Source organism: Semicossyphus pulcher, unplaced genomic scaffold (genome assembly GCF_022749685.1).
Source record: "Semicossyphus pulcher isolate SPU_LCO1_2020_fin unplaced genomic scaffold, fSemPul1.0.p SCAF_19, whole genome shotgun sequence".
NCBI lineage: Eukaryota > Metazoa > Chordata > Actinopteri > Labriformes > Labridae > Semicossyphus > Semicossyphus pulcher.
In genome coordinates this window covers 6,634,576-6,648,681 of record NW_027211692.1, presented here as the reverse complement: position 1 = coordinate 6,648,681, position 14,106 = coordinate 6,634,576, and the positions used below count along the sequence as shown (strand labels likewise).

At 39.4% G+C, this 14,106-nt stretch overlaps 2 protein-coding genes across 4 annotated transcripts; one reads left to right on the top strand and one right to left on the bottom strand.

Moving 5' to 3' along the window:
• Window positions 1-44: 44 nt before the first annotated feature.
• On the bottom strand, window positions 45-5,460 carry usp16 (ubiquitin specific peptidase 16). 2 transcript variants are annotated; one of them, XM_069668506.1, is made up of 18 exons: window positions 5,245-5,460; window positions 4,980-5,046; window positions 4,672-4,868; window positions 4,479-4,582; window positions 4,273-4,385; window positions 3,937-4,169; window positions 3,752-3,847; window positions 3,521-3,651; window positions 3,324-3,411; window positions 2,936-3,017; window positions 2,749-2,840; window positions 2,613-2,666; window positions 2,346-2,513; window positions 1,560-2,226; window positions 1,230-1,324; window positions 939-1,025; window positions 676-823; window positions 45-557 (listed from the first exon to the last, which is right to left on the bottom strand). In XM_069668506.1, the coding sequence occupies exons 2-18, from the start codon at window positions 5,038-5,040 to the stop codon at window positions 436-438; spliced, it is 2,538 nt and encodes an 845-aa protein (XP_069524607.1). In that variant the 5' UTR covers window positions 5,041-5,046; window positions 5,245-5,460; the 3' UTR covers window positions 45-435. The 2 variants fall into 2 exon arrangements, with proteins under 2 accessions (XP_069524607.1, XP_069524608.1); XM_069668507.1 differs by lacking the exon at window positions 5,245-5,460 and adding an exon at window positions 5,174-5,221.
• Window positions 5,461-5,586: 126 nt separating this feature from the next.
• On the top strand, window positions 5,587-9,910 carry rwdd2b (RWD domain containing 2B). 2 transcript variants are annotated; one of them, XM_069668807.1, is made up of 4 exons: window positions 5,587-6,059; window positions 6,169-6,236; window positions 7,530-7,898; window positions 7,997-9,910. In XM_069668807.1, exons 1-4 carry the CDS (start codon window positions 5,862-5,864, stop codon window positions 8,250-8,252), a joined length of 891 nt encoding a protein of 296 aa, XP_069524908.1. In that variant the 5' UTR covers window positions 5,587-5,861; the 3' UTR covers window positions 8,253-9,910. The 2 variants fall into 2 exon arrangements, with proteins under 2 accessions (XP_069524908.1, XP_069524907.1); XM_069668806.1 differs by having other exon boundaries at window positions 5,587-6,074.
• The last annotated feature ends 4,196 nt before the right edge of the window (window positions 9,911-14,106 follow it).

Sequence of the window (14,106 nt, the reverse complement as noted above, 5' to 3'; positions counted from 1 at the left end):
GCGTCAGCACACAAGACAGGAGAAACTTTTCTCATTTTACGGCATTTAATTGTATGACATGATATAAAATAGTCGTATAAATATTTTTTACAAATTATTTCCCCCATCAATTTCATTCATCTCCTGTTTGGCCAATCAAGTATGTTCAAAGTCCATCATGACTTCAGTACACCTTGCCATGTTCCCATGGGTGAGAAACATACAGCTGTCCTGTTTACTACTTGAAACTGTGGGGCACCAATGTGATGAGAATTTCAACACTGTCCAATGTCCTTTCTATATAATCAATATAATTTCATCACAGCACTGTTTGAGTCTCTGACAAATCAGGCCAAGGTTGGTCAACTGTTTATTTTCCTCTATGATGCAGAACTGAAGCAGCAGCAGCAGCAGGTTGGTCTGTTTGCATTTCCTGAGTAGTAAGGCACAAGTGGATTAGACGATTCTTTCATAGAAGAGGAGGTAGGCTTGGCAACTCTGCACTTTACCCTCGCTCACAGGCTGAACACTTGTGTCGCTGACATGGAACCAGGATCCTCTGGATGGCTCTGCGTCGCCTGAAAGGAAGTGATTAATTAATGTAGAATGTAAAATATTAGTACTTAGTTTTTTATTGTATTGATAGATCTATAACGTATAACAAAATTATTAATAGTGATTTCCGAGAACACCTACCTTGTGTTGCTAGTCCATTTGATGAGGGTTTAGGGCATTCCGGTCTTACTTTTACATACGCTGTGTAATGACCGGACCTCATTGTTCCACTGTGCTCTACAATACCGTACAAACTGTACAAAATCTGAGCGTCTCCCTCTGTCACATTCTGTATGGAAACAACTTTATTTTAGTGCTAAACCTATAACCCAACATTAATAGATTTACAAACAGGCATCTAAAACTAATGATATTTGATAAAAGCTGGTAATCCCGATACTTACCTTGCATTTAACCCCGCAAAAGGGAGCTAGATCCAGTATCAGGGGGAATTGGACATGTCTGTTCACCTTACAAATACTGTATCCATTCTAGAGGACAACAACACAATTAATAAGATAAGATAATCCTTTACTGATCCCCAGGAGGGAAATTTGTAAAAATTAAAGTCTCTTACAACAGACTAGATTATCAAAACCTAACAACGTGTTTTGCTCTTTATAGTGGTTCACAGTTGTGTGTATAACAGATGCTTCTCAAAAATTTTACCTGGATCAAGGTAACAACCATCTTACCTGTTGAAATCTCTTCAGATGAAGGGTAAGCACTGGAGGGGGAGAGGAGATCAGCATTTGCTTTAAGGCATCAGTGTAGATATTCTTCTTGGATCCTGAACAAAGCACAAACAAAGCAAATTAATATTATTGATCCTAAAACATATAAGTAAATTGCTTTAAAACAATAATCAGCATAACATTGAAAAAAAGAAATAAATTAAAAAATGCGCTGGCTTCTCGACTTGTTAAAGTTACTGGATTTGAGGTCAGTTTGTGCAGTTGTACAATATTAAGAACAAAAGTATCAATAATAGGTCAAATATGATTATGGAGAGAAAGTACACTCACCTCCACCTTTGTCTTTGTTTGGCTGTCGTTTATTACAAGTGACACAAAGCAGGCTGTTGTTCTGTGTGAGGTTTTCCACTTCTGTGAACTGAAAGAGGCATGACTGTATGGAACACTCCTGTTTCTCAGGGGCCGTCCTGACAGCCAGTGTGTGGAAGGCCAGCTCTGGGTCCTGACTCACTACAGTATACTCTTTAGCCTCCAGCGGCTCATCTTCACTTTCAATGCCTTGTTCCACAGCATCCGAGTCTTTAATGAAGGCATCATCCAGGTTTACTTTCTCCATTTCACTCACCAGCCCTGTGTCCTCTTCTCCTTCCTCATCCATGTCAGATGTTTTGTCATCGTTTATGATGCTGTCCTTTGAGTGCTGCTCCTCTGATAAGACAGTAAATCGATTACTGACTGATGATGTAGAACCGCAGTCAATCACTGAATCATCGTCCTCTTGTTTTTCCTCCTCGTCCTGGACCGTGTCATGGTTGTTCTGGTCCTGTTCTGACACATTGATTTCAGAAGGATTTTCTTCTTCATGCGTTTCATTGTCATCATTTCCCCCATCCTTTGCATCTGCAACAGGATCTGTCAGTTCGCTCTCTGTGTTGCTCATAGGTGTGAGACTGTCCAAAGTGGCTCTCCCTTCAAACTTCTGCTGCCTCTTTTGTTGCTGTAGGCAAGATAAGTAAACAATAGAGACCTTTATGTTTTCCTATTCAACAGTCATCCATAAAAAGATGCATTAAGGCAAAAGGAAAAATCTTCCTCTAAATAACCTCAGTGACATACCTTGGCTTGCTTCTTTGCCTGCTTCTTGGCCTTCTTCTGCTGGTACTTGCTGCCAGACCCAGTGGGAACATCATCACTTCCATTGGTCAAAGCAGGGCTGTCTCTGCCATCCTGGCTCGACTCACTGGTTTTCGGAACTCCTTTTTTCTGGTTCTTCTTTCTGTATGCCTGCAAGGTGTAATTACAAGAGGGCACATGTGTAAAATATAAATAAAACATGAGCAAATAAGTACCCCCCCCCCCAAAAAAAGGTTAAAAAGATCTTACCTCATCCGAAACAGGAAGGGAAAGATCCAAAAACATCTCTGTGACTACAGACACCTGCAAGTAAATAAAATAGTGCCATTAAGCTCAACTTCAACATGTCATCAAATTATCTTGCATTTCTATCCACAACACATACCGTTTTACACTGTTGACACATTATAGTACTGGTAGTTTCTCCACCGAAAACATGGTCGACTATGTTTTTTGGACATCCATTGTTCTCATACTCTGTAATAAAAACATGTGTGCCAAGATTGTATAAAAATGAAAAATGCAACAAAGTTCGACACTGACTGAGGATACATTTATGACCAGTTACTCACCTTTAACTACAGTTTTCAGCTGCTCTGCATCTGTGCTTTTTCGAGATTCCTTTAATGCCGCCATGACCCCTGAGCTTACTCTCTATAGAGACAAACACAACATTTAAAATGTAGATGACAAAAATAATCTTTTAATAAACCGTGAGAAGGCGATCTTGCAGTCATAAGATGAACAACATCTTTACAGAATCTCAATAATTTCAACCATTGTCATTGGGCAAATAAGTTACGATTCTTTTTATTTCACACATTACCTGTTCCCCGATTTGTGAGTAAAATATGAATCTGAATGAAATGGTTCCATAACCTGGTCAGCTACAGTGTCTATTCCAAGTGTAAAATGTCCCAGATGTGATATATGGAAGGATTAGTTTAACCACATGCATACTTTTATTTCCTCAGCTCGCATCCCATCGAGAAGGTAGCGCAGCAGCTCCTGGCTATCTTGCTGCTGAAAACCTTTGAATCTGGCAGCCCTGCAGAGAGGACACAAGAAAATGAATGCTGCTTAATACAGTGATGCAGGGTCGTAAATTTTAAGCACATCTAAATGCTGAATTCTCCTCTGCTACTACTTGCACTTACTTTTTACAAACTTGTGTGAACAACTCCCGCGGTGTTACCACACCCTTCTTGGATTCCTGGATCTCATTAAGTAGTTGACACATGGCCAATGTCAGGGAGCCAGGCTGGTCTAACTGCACTGTGATCGGTTCCTGCAATCATTAAGTCTATTGGTAATAAACAGCTTATATTGGAAAGGACAAACATCTTTCTACCAAGTTAACTACATTAAAAACAGAAATGGCATCTCACCAACTCTGAGGAGGCAGCAGGTTTAATATCAAGACTCATTTTCTCCTCTGTCACTTTGTTGAGGGTCTGTCTTAACAGATGAGTTTGAGAGAGATTCTGAAAAAGAAAATAACAGCAATAAAAAATAGTTCAAGAATTTATCTCATTTTATCCCAAGCCTTGCCTCTTATCAAGCACCATCATACCTGAATGACCGCATTAAAGAAACACGTGTTTCCCAGGTTGCTCAGGCCCTTCACTGAAACACTCCCATTGTCTTCAGATGTGACAGACTTTTGTGATTTCCCAACACTCTCTTTCTTGGTGCTTTTCTTTTGGTGGTCCTTGTTTTCTTTGTTTTCCTTGTCATCACTTTCCACTGCTTTTACAGTCTCCATCTTCTGCTCTTCTTCCAACAAGTTGTCTTCCTCCTTCACTCCTAAATAATCACACACAAGGTGAGCATGATAAGCGTGTCATGTAGTTTCAATGTTAGGACTTGAAAAAAACCCTGTGATTCGAAACTTTGAAATAGGGCCTACTTTTTTGTGGTCTCTTAATTGGATCTTCAGAGACTTGCTTTTTTAGACTGGTAACAAGCTGAGCCAACTGTCCGGTTCTGGAGTACTGGACTTCTTCATCACATATGTAACACCTGAAAGTTTGGCAATACACATACATAAAAAAGTGCTTCCATTTTCAAATAACGCATGTCTCTGTGATTAACACACCAAAATGACATACTCACCACACACTCCAGTTGTCCAAACTGATTACCAGGCAATGTGGATCTGACCGAGGAGTCTCATAATGTTTTATGGCATGCTGGTTTTCAGAGGTTCGCCCACACCCCTGATAGAAAAGATGCATGTGTTCATTTAGCAAAAAGTCAATTCATACATTGTCTAAATCAGGATGATAAATGGATCAAATTAACTTACTCTATGGCCACATTTCAAGCACATCCACACAGCTGCTGTTTCTTGTTCCTCTTCAGAGTCCTGTGGCAGCATGGTGCAAATATTTTCTTTATTTTCTTCATGCTTACAATCCTGGCAACTCGTCCAATTGGAATTCCCAGAAAGTTTCTTTAGAAGAGTTTGGTCTGTCCCCTTTTTAATATGTCTGCAGGATGGACCTATAAAGATACAAAATAAATCACAGTATGGGAAGATCACACTAAACCTTCACAGGTTGCCATATGGCATAATGGTGATGATATACTTAATATATTATACTTTTTTTTTACCTGTCAGATCAATGGATTCCTCTTCTCTCGAGCTTTTGTCCTTCCCCCTTTTCTTTCCCATTTTCACCTAACGTTAAGCAAAATAACAGATGAAAAAAATGCAGGAACAGCAAGAAACTGAAGTAACGCTAGCTTTGGCTAATAGCTACAACAGTTATAATGCTGCTTATCACAAATCTAGTGTCAGAACATACATTGCCAGAAGCAAAAAATCCACATTGAAATGTTTCACTCCATGACCGTCCTCATGGTCCAGTCAACTTACTGTCAAAAACGAAGCCTAAAGCATCCAGAGTTTTCAGTTTCGTTTACTTCGTATTGATGACTTCTCAAATCCGGACATTATTAACTTGGTTTACTGGTTAATGTGACCTTATTTTAAATTGCGAGGTAAGGACATTGATCTACAACTCCGCTGATTTAGTAGAAAAAAATCCAAATTGACACATGCAGAGAACAGAGGATCAAAAAGTGGTGTCGCTGTTTCTGCTGCCCGGTACGTTTGTTTCCGGTGTGCGTCGTTTGATACATTCCGAGTTGAAACAACGCTAATGTTGTGCTGGGTTAACTGTCCTTACGAGTCTTACTCAGTCAAGTCATTCAGATTAGTAGGCTGCCCGTTCGACTTCTTCTTTCTGTTGCAATTTTGAGTATTTTTTGTTAGTATTACACGCTAAAAGAACTTGAAGTGGGTTAAATTTTAGATTCTGGGAACAGGCGACATGTCATTTATTAGCCGAGCAGTAAAGTTAAATAACAACGTGGCGTTAAGGTAACTTAAAGCAACATCTTTGAACGTGGAGGCAGAGGGCTGTTCTAAATCAGCGACTGTTAATGTAAAACGGTACTTAAAAAAACGCCTCTTTAGTTGCCTTTATCAGCATGTCATACTCGGAGTGGGCTGAATGTCAGCTTGCAGAGATAGAGCTGCTGACCAGCATGTTTCCCACCCAGGAGGAGCTGGAGATCACAGACCAGCTGGCACTAGCTGAACTCAGGGACCATGTGGAGGGCTCAGATTCAGCACACTGCCCTCCTACTTCGAGACTGCAGTTTCTCATCAAACAGAAGCTGGACACTGCAAGCATGGAGAGGGTAACCGAATAACCGACTGCCATTGTATTGTATGATTTTAACATGTCCTAAAACATAACTACTGTTATTTTTCTCTTTTTGTTGCTCCACTCAGACGGATGTCATTCTATCTTGTGCGTATCCATCTGACTATCCCCGTGTGTTACCAGAGATCACAGTCCGGTAAGCCACATTCAAGGTTTTATGTGTGGTGACGGAGCAAAACAAGATCTAAAATACCTTCCTCACTTTGTTTATAATAATTTTCTGAACGCTTTTGAGATGAATTACCTGAAAAGTATAAATGCTGTCGAGTTGAGTCCGCAAGCAATTCGAATAAAATGACCCTCTGTTTTAAAGTATATAAGTGTATTAACACGATTCTGTTTATGACTATGAAACAGGTCTGAAGTATTTGGGTTGATAAGTTTTACAATACAAATAGTTCCAATGGCATCTAAGAATGCAAATGGTAGTAAGCATATGCTTAATCAGTGTTACAATTATGAGGGGGTCCTTGGAAAATAATAATGATAATAATAATACATTTTATTTGTATAGCGCTTTTCATGGTACTCAAAGTCACTTTACATAATTAAAAACAACTAAAGAAACAAAATAAGAACAGCATAAGAAACACAATAAGAGGAACTATGAGAAAAAATATCAGCATCAGAGGTTAAAAGCAGTTCTAAAAAGGTGGGTCTTGATCAGAGATTTGAAGGAAGTCAGGTCGGTACAGTCTCGAATGTGTTGGGGTAGAGAGTTCCAGAGGGAGGGGGCAGCTATGGAGAGAAATGTCCTCCCCTGTAAGGGGTGCCTGGCCCCCAAAAGTTTAAGAACCCCTGGTCTATGGTAGAGACTCATGCCACAGATGAGCAACGGACTAATCACACAGATTATGTGAGATTGCTGGAAAGTAAGCGGTTATTTTCTACTTTCATGGCCTTGCTGGAATTTAATAAACCTGCATGTTCAAATACAGACACCATATAATAATAAGGTTGTTAATCAATTACATTGATTATCTTATTTCCCCTAAAAAACAATATTAAATCTGCTAAAGGGGTGGAATGACATGTACCAACTTCTGTTGATGATAAGTTGGAATCACAGCTTGTGCAGGAAGGTATATATATCGGTATATCCTCCTGTCCACTAAGTGGCCAGATAGGGCCAGATCTAGTATCGAAAAGATTGTATGCATGTTGCAAGCACCAGTAAAGTAAAAAAAAACAAAAACAAACTTATTTGCTTTCAGAAAATATTATATTAGTAGAAGTCATTTGTATTGTTTAGTAACAATATCAACCCTCCGAGGATCTGCTGCAGTAATTTTGTGCTGTGTCGTAGTGCAAATTAGCCTTTTCAGGATTTCCATTAGAAGTTTTTGCTCCCAAGGACAGAAAGTTTTAGTTGAAAAGGCCTTGAGTCTTCTCTGAATCCTTCTTAAATCATGTTTTATTCTTGCCCTAGGTGTGCCGGTCTCAGCAGGGCCCAGCAAACACAACTCCACGCGGATCTAAACATATACCTCTTGGAAAATTGCCAGGGGGAAGTATGTGTGCTCTCGGCTGTGGACTGGGTGAAAGACAACCTGCAGCTCTTTATTAATAAGAGCTTATCAGCAGCACCGAATTCTAAAAAAGAGTCTGCCTCTCCACAGCCACTGGAAGTGTTCAGCAGACTGTGGATTTACAGTCACCACATCTACAACAAGACCAAGAGAAAGAACATCTTGGAATGGTCCAAGGAGCTGGGCCTGTCAGGATTTAGCATGCCTGGGAAGCCCGGTATTGTGTGTGTGGAAGGTCCGCATTCTGCCTGCGAGGAGTTCTGGTCCAGGTATCTTAAATTTCGTTATTTTTAGCAACTGACGTCACGTCCAGAAGCTTGCTGAGGTGCCAGGTTTATTATTTTCTAAACTTTTTCCCATTTCACAGAGTGAAGGTTCTGACATGGAAGAAGATCATGATTCGACATAGAGAGGACATTCCCCTTGATCATCAGGGCGAGGACAGCAGCAGAACTGTTGAAAGTATAGACTCCCTGCGCAAATTCACAGGCTTTGAAGAGGCAATGTTTGACCCCCATGGGAACAGAGGTAATCACATGGACCTTGGGCAGCTGTACCAGTTTTTAAATGAGAAAGGCTGTTGTGACGTCTTTCAGATATATTTTGGCATTGAAGGGAGGTAATGATCAGACTAAGATAATAATTATACATTGGTAGTTTACTTGTGCCTTGGTATTGAATTCCCTTCTCCTGAAAATCAGTTTTAACTTAGATTGAAAAGCATTCATCACAGTTTAGGGGATTTTGTGTTTCACATGAAAACACATGGATTGTGAGCATTTGGTCACATGTGCTTGATAAACAAATCACTTTTTATGGATGCTGCTCAGGAACGTCATTGGGATAAGAGAGAGAAAGAATATATCTGCAATTAGAAAAACAGATCTTGTTCTTTTTAGCTAATAGGCATATTTTTGGGAAAGATGCAATGAAAGATATTTTTCTCTTAGAGTTTTCTCAAGGACCGCAGTTATATTTGCAATATGAATACCCTGCATTTGCAACAGATCACACCTTGCCCTAGGTGTTTCTTCCTCCAATGGCACCACTGTGTATTACTGCCAGGCTATCACAGGATTTTCAGGTCTGATACCATATTAATAATTGGACAACATCGTCAACAATAGGAAAGGTATCTGTTTATGAAATCTGTAGATTTTTCTCTGATGCATTATAGATAACCGTGGAAAGTCCAAAGTTCCAATTTTCTTGGAATGATTAGTTGTTAGATAAATTGTGCATAATCATGGATTATACTCTGGCAATTAAAACGTCTTTTAAACATGAATCTTATTTTTATTCTCCCCAAGCCTGAGATGAATAATTTAAAAGCATTGGGAGAGGTTTTTTTGGATTATGTTCTTTTGGGGTTCAATGTAAAGGAGATAATTTCAAACACATGATATTTGTTAGATATTCTATCCTAACATACATCGAGAGCTCCTGTTCTTTATCTTTGAAAGGCCCTTATCATTTCATACCATTGTGACTTCCATGAGACGTGTTAGATGGGGGTCGGTCTTACACAATACTCTTCACATGTTCTAACGCTGTAAAAAATACCACTGAACATGATCGCTTTGAAGGAGTTTGAACCCTGAGTTGGATTTCAGAGTTCAAACTTTATAAAACATTACCTGATGAAATGAATAAAAATCAGCATATTGCATTTTAATATTTTTAAGTGGGAATGTGGGACTGCATTAATTTATAACAACATATCCAGCTCAACAAATCAAACAGGACATACATTTTAAGGACACGTCTGATGTTCATTATGCATTGGATTGAATATACTTGCCTGGTTTACATTGCCCAGCAGATGGCAGCCTTACATAATCAAAGTTAGATGTTACTTGTTAATTCTTGATGTTAACATGTTTAAACAGTTTCATACATTAACTGGATGAGCTGTATTAACCTAAGAAAAATGTCTGTAATGCCTTGGTCAGAAAAATGTCAACCATTACTTATCAAATATGAACACTGTGTTTTAAACATCTTACTTCCATGACTCAACCATGCAGATTAAAAAGCTATTATTATTTTATGATGTTAAATGGCCTCATCAGGTATTCTGCTGGCCTTGTACATTTTCCAAAAGCAAGACATAAAAATGTTTCTCCAAAACATCCCACTTCACTCTAAATTGAGTCATTTGTTTATCTTCTTAAAATCAGCAAAGCATTAAAAACATTTGGCCTATAATGATGGCATGAGATTGCTTCTCAAACTTTAACGTTGATGTAGTGCTAGCCAAATGTTTGTTAATGTCGGTGTGCCTGCCATAATACGAAATCTTATGTACAGATACATGTGCAGGCTGTCTGTATCAGAAATGACATTATTCATCCAGGCTGTGGAGCCACTGGCGCTGCAGTTTGTATGTGGGTGCAGTTTTCTGTTTTTTGTCTCATGAAGTCGCATATGAATCGATATGTATTTAGTGTATTTTATCGTATTTGCTAGTATATATTGTCTGTTTTTATCTTGTGTGCTATGGACCTTTTATTTGTGTCCTTAATAAAGTAATTATTATTATTATTATTATATTTAGCCTAGAATTGCTAACTAATGAACAGATTCCAGATCCAGTGACGCTATGAGGAGGGGTTGGTGATCCTGATCTGAGTCATAAACCTCTTTCGTCCTGTAAAACATCTCCCTCAGCTGGTTTTGGTTGTGCTGGCCCTGTTCTGATGTAAGGATGTGGATACTCGCTTCAGTCAGACTTCTATCTTTCTCCTTCAGAAGACTCATCAGAGGAGTCTTCTGTCTGTTTATCACAGAGAGTTCACTCTCAGGTGCATCCAAAACTCCAGCTTGTCCCCCGGGACGTGAAACTCAGAATCAGGATGAGCAAACCCGTCCACCCCCTCATCCTGTTTAACATCCCTTCCTCAGCTAGAATTTCTACAGCACATTCTCTAAGCTGAATAAGCCAGTTGATGCTTTCATCATTACAGTACTGTATATGGCTGTGACTCAACAGTCTTTCTTCCTCTAAATAGCCAAGACTGATGCAACCTGCCCTGGCTTTCCTTTCTGCTTTCTTGTAACTTGGTAAACAACACTTTAAAGAACATCTCTTAGCTGTGGACGGATTCATCGCTCTAGTCGGGTTTTGAAAACAGAACATCCAATCAATACTTTGAGGAATTGTCTAAACGTCAAAAGATCAACAACAGTGAATCACCGAACACAAGCACTTAAGGTTTAAAAAGCAAAACACAAGTGAGAAATACTTTGGTTAATATTTGTATATGTGCATTGCTGGATTTCAAGTGTAATCGCTCTAAATCAATACGTCTGTCTGCCATCTTGAGCATCTCTAGTCTTATCTGAATAATGAAAAACACCTCTTTTCTACATTTAAGTATCACCGTCTGTGATTTCATAATGCAGTGACCAGTGGAGGATGAATTTCCAGCCTTTGTAAGAAATCACTTGCAAAAGGCTTTTTTAATAAAAGCAGAATTCATCTTTACTCAACACCTTTAATTTATTTCATTCCATGCACAGATGACTTTCAAGATGCTTCATTGATTTTTTTTCTTTCATCTTTTCTGGTGAGAATCTCCAGTCCCTCACTGCCATAACTGTATAACAGTAGAAATACAGAACAGCAGACTGCATGTCCAAAGATTTAGTTGAAAATGCCAGTGTGCTGATTCAAAGGCAACAAATGTTTGACTCGTGGCTTACAAGAAAATCTGTTTGTGTTCCTTCGCTTACTGTCGCACACAGTGAATGTCCCCTTCCTTCATTCATAACTAATGAGTGGCACTTGTGATGTTCCAACATATCATCCTGACATTGCCAAAAGAAGACGTCATTGTAACTGAAACCATGATGAATTTGTGCCAAGGGAATGAGATTAGAAAATGGCAACAAACCTTAGTCAGAGCCACCTGATCCCTCCATCAGAGCGGCTGTGGCTCAAGTAGAGTCGGTCGTTTCTCAATCGGAAGTTTGGGGGTTCGATCCCTGCTACAGTCACATGTCGAAGTGTCCTTAGGCAAGATACTGAACCCCAAATTGCCCCCGAAGGCATAGCCATCAGGTATTCATAGATTCTGACAGGAAATGGGCACTTAGGTCATTGCCATCAGTGTGTGAATGTGTGTGTCTGAATGGGTGACATATTGTGCAAAAGCGCTTTGAGTGATTGGAAGACTAGAAAAGCACTATATAAGTTTGCCATTTACCAACATTGCTGATATCCACCAGCCAGATGTGAAGAAAGAAAACCTTTTGTTTCTAGAAGTTTGAACTTCATCGTCTACAACACTGATCCAAGGCAATGGAGCAGTGTTATCGACCTGTACTGCAGCTATAGCCCAAGTACAAGTCATTAACACAACCTCTGGTCAATACAGGTCAATGACAGCATAACAGGTCAAGTGTTGACCACTTCTTAACAGCTTCATTATCTTCTTTGTGATTGTAACTGACCTGCAGTTTCTGTTGTCTATATCCTCCCCGACTGACCAAGGGATGAATGTCATTGACACTGAGCCGGAGTGTCAAGGTTGGCCAATAATCATCATACTCATAATGTATGCCTCTATATACTTTTATAAAACAGTCAATTTAATTTATATACAGGGCAATCTGTTTGTACAAGACAATGACCTCTCCCATTGTTTTGGTTCTGCACTAAACTGCAATGAAAGGAAATAATGAGTCAGGTTGGAGGGCTGACTCCAAGTTAGGAGTATTAATGTGTGTATTTGAAAACAGTGTTATTATTGGTTCTTTGACTGGGTTTCACCCAGGAGAACGCTGAAGGACAATTATCCAAACATCTCAACAGTTAAACATTCTTGACTGGCAAAGTCAGTCACCTGACCTCAGTCCAGCTGGCCATGTTTTCCCTTCTGACACAATAAATAAGGGGAGATGACTGCAGAACATGCCTTCTTGCTAAACTGGAGCATTGTGTGTATTAAATGAAATGATGACTGTGAGGTTAAAGTGGCAGTGTACAGCTTTAGTTTGATGGTGTTTACGTTTACATTGGATTGATTGTATGGACAAATTGTAGGGGACCAAAGTTACAAGGCATTTAGAATAAACTTTGGAATCAAAATTAATAGATTTGTGTGAAATGTCTTTGCACTGATCGGCATGTTCTGCAGTCATCTCCCCTTATTTATTGTGTCAGAAGGGAAAACATGACCAGCTGGACTGAGGTCAGGTGACTGACTTTGCCAGTCAAGAATGTTTAGCGTTTGAGATGTTTGGATAATTGTCCTTCAGCGTTCTCCTGGGTGAAACCCGGTCAAAGAACCAATAATAACACTGTTTTCAAATACACACATTAATACTCCTAACTTGGAGTCAGCCCTCCAACCTGACTCATTATTTCCTTTCATTGCAGTTTAGTGCAGAACCAAAACAATGGGAGAGGTCACTGTCTCGTACAAACAGATTGCCCTGTATATAAATTAACTATATTGACTGTTTTATAAAAGTATATAGAGACATACATTACTGTATGATGATTATTGGCCAACCTTGACACTCCGGCTCAGTGTCAATGAGATGGTGCTTCAGATCAAGGTTCTGCTTAGAGTACCTGGAAATCTCCTGGGTGCCATCCTGTTTCCTCTGATCAGGGTCTCTGTGCTCTAACATCATCATCACAAAATGGCAGAGACAAGGTGCTGCAGGTGGTGAAGGTTGGGCCAGTGGTGATGTTCATTTCACTTCTACTTACCTGCCTCAAAGCGTTTCATTCCTCTGTGTCATATTAATCCTTTACATTCAATGAAAGCGTGAGACGGGAGCGTACTTAAATGGCTAAGATTGTAGGAGAGACCATCGTGTACTTTTATTATCGGCTGACATTGAGGAGAGGGATCATGAAGAGAGTGAGAAAAAACCCCACACCAGCTTGTGAATCAATCAAATTTGCTGTTCGAGACTTTTTCCCACTGATAACATTCCTGGGATCCCTTGGTTCTCATCATGAAACTCATCATTCATATTGACCTTCCACAGATGTATTCACATCACATGTTTGATTCAATGAGCTATCGATCGACATCCAAACATATAGTTTTGATTAAATGAGCCTATACTGTATGATAAACAAAAATACTGTACATATCTGGAATATTAATAGCAGATATGGATGCAGACCACACTTGTGGGTTAAAGTTGCTTAAGTTTCATCTGTCTTACAACAAATTGACACTTTACTTTAAGCCTCCATATTGAGCAGTATACAACTTTTGCTACATAGACTGGGGTTTATATGAGAAGGTAGAATTGGTGATAAATACTGTAAACCTAAAATGTCCTCATATCTGGTTGCATAAAACATGTTTTTCAATGTTTGTATACAGGTTATGAGAGCTAAATGATCAGACTTAAAGTGTTGATCATCTCCCCACTATAGGAATCACTATGCATTAGATCTGTAGCTGTTGCAGACTAAATAGCTGGGCAAATGAGTGAGAAATCGGAGCC

Coding starts and splice junctions, on each gene's coding strand:
- rwdd2b (XM_069668806.1), top strand. CDS start 5,862: ATGTCATACTCGGAGTGGGCTGAATGTCAGCTTGCAGAGATAGAGCTG. Junction 6,075..6,168: donor ACACTGCAAGCATGGAGAGG/GTAACCGAATAA, acceptor TGCTCCACTCAG/ACGGATGTCATTCTATCTTG. Junction 6,237..7,529: donor TTACCAGAGATCACAGTCCG/GTAAGCCACATT, acceptor TTCTTGCCCTAG/GTGTGCCGGTCTCAGCAGGG.
- usp16 (XM_069668506.1), bottom strand. CDS start 5,040: ATGGGAAAGAAAAGGGGGAAGGACAAAAGCTCGAGAGAAGAGGAATCC. Junction 3,412..3,520: donor TTCACACAAGTTTGTAAAAA/GTAAGTGCAAGT, acceptor TCCTCTCTGCAG/GGCTGCCAGATTCAAAGGTT. Junction 1,026..1,229: donor ATCTGAAGAGATTTCAACAG/GTAAGATGGTTG, acceptor GTTGTCCTCTAG/AATGGATACAGTATTTGTAA.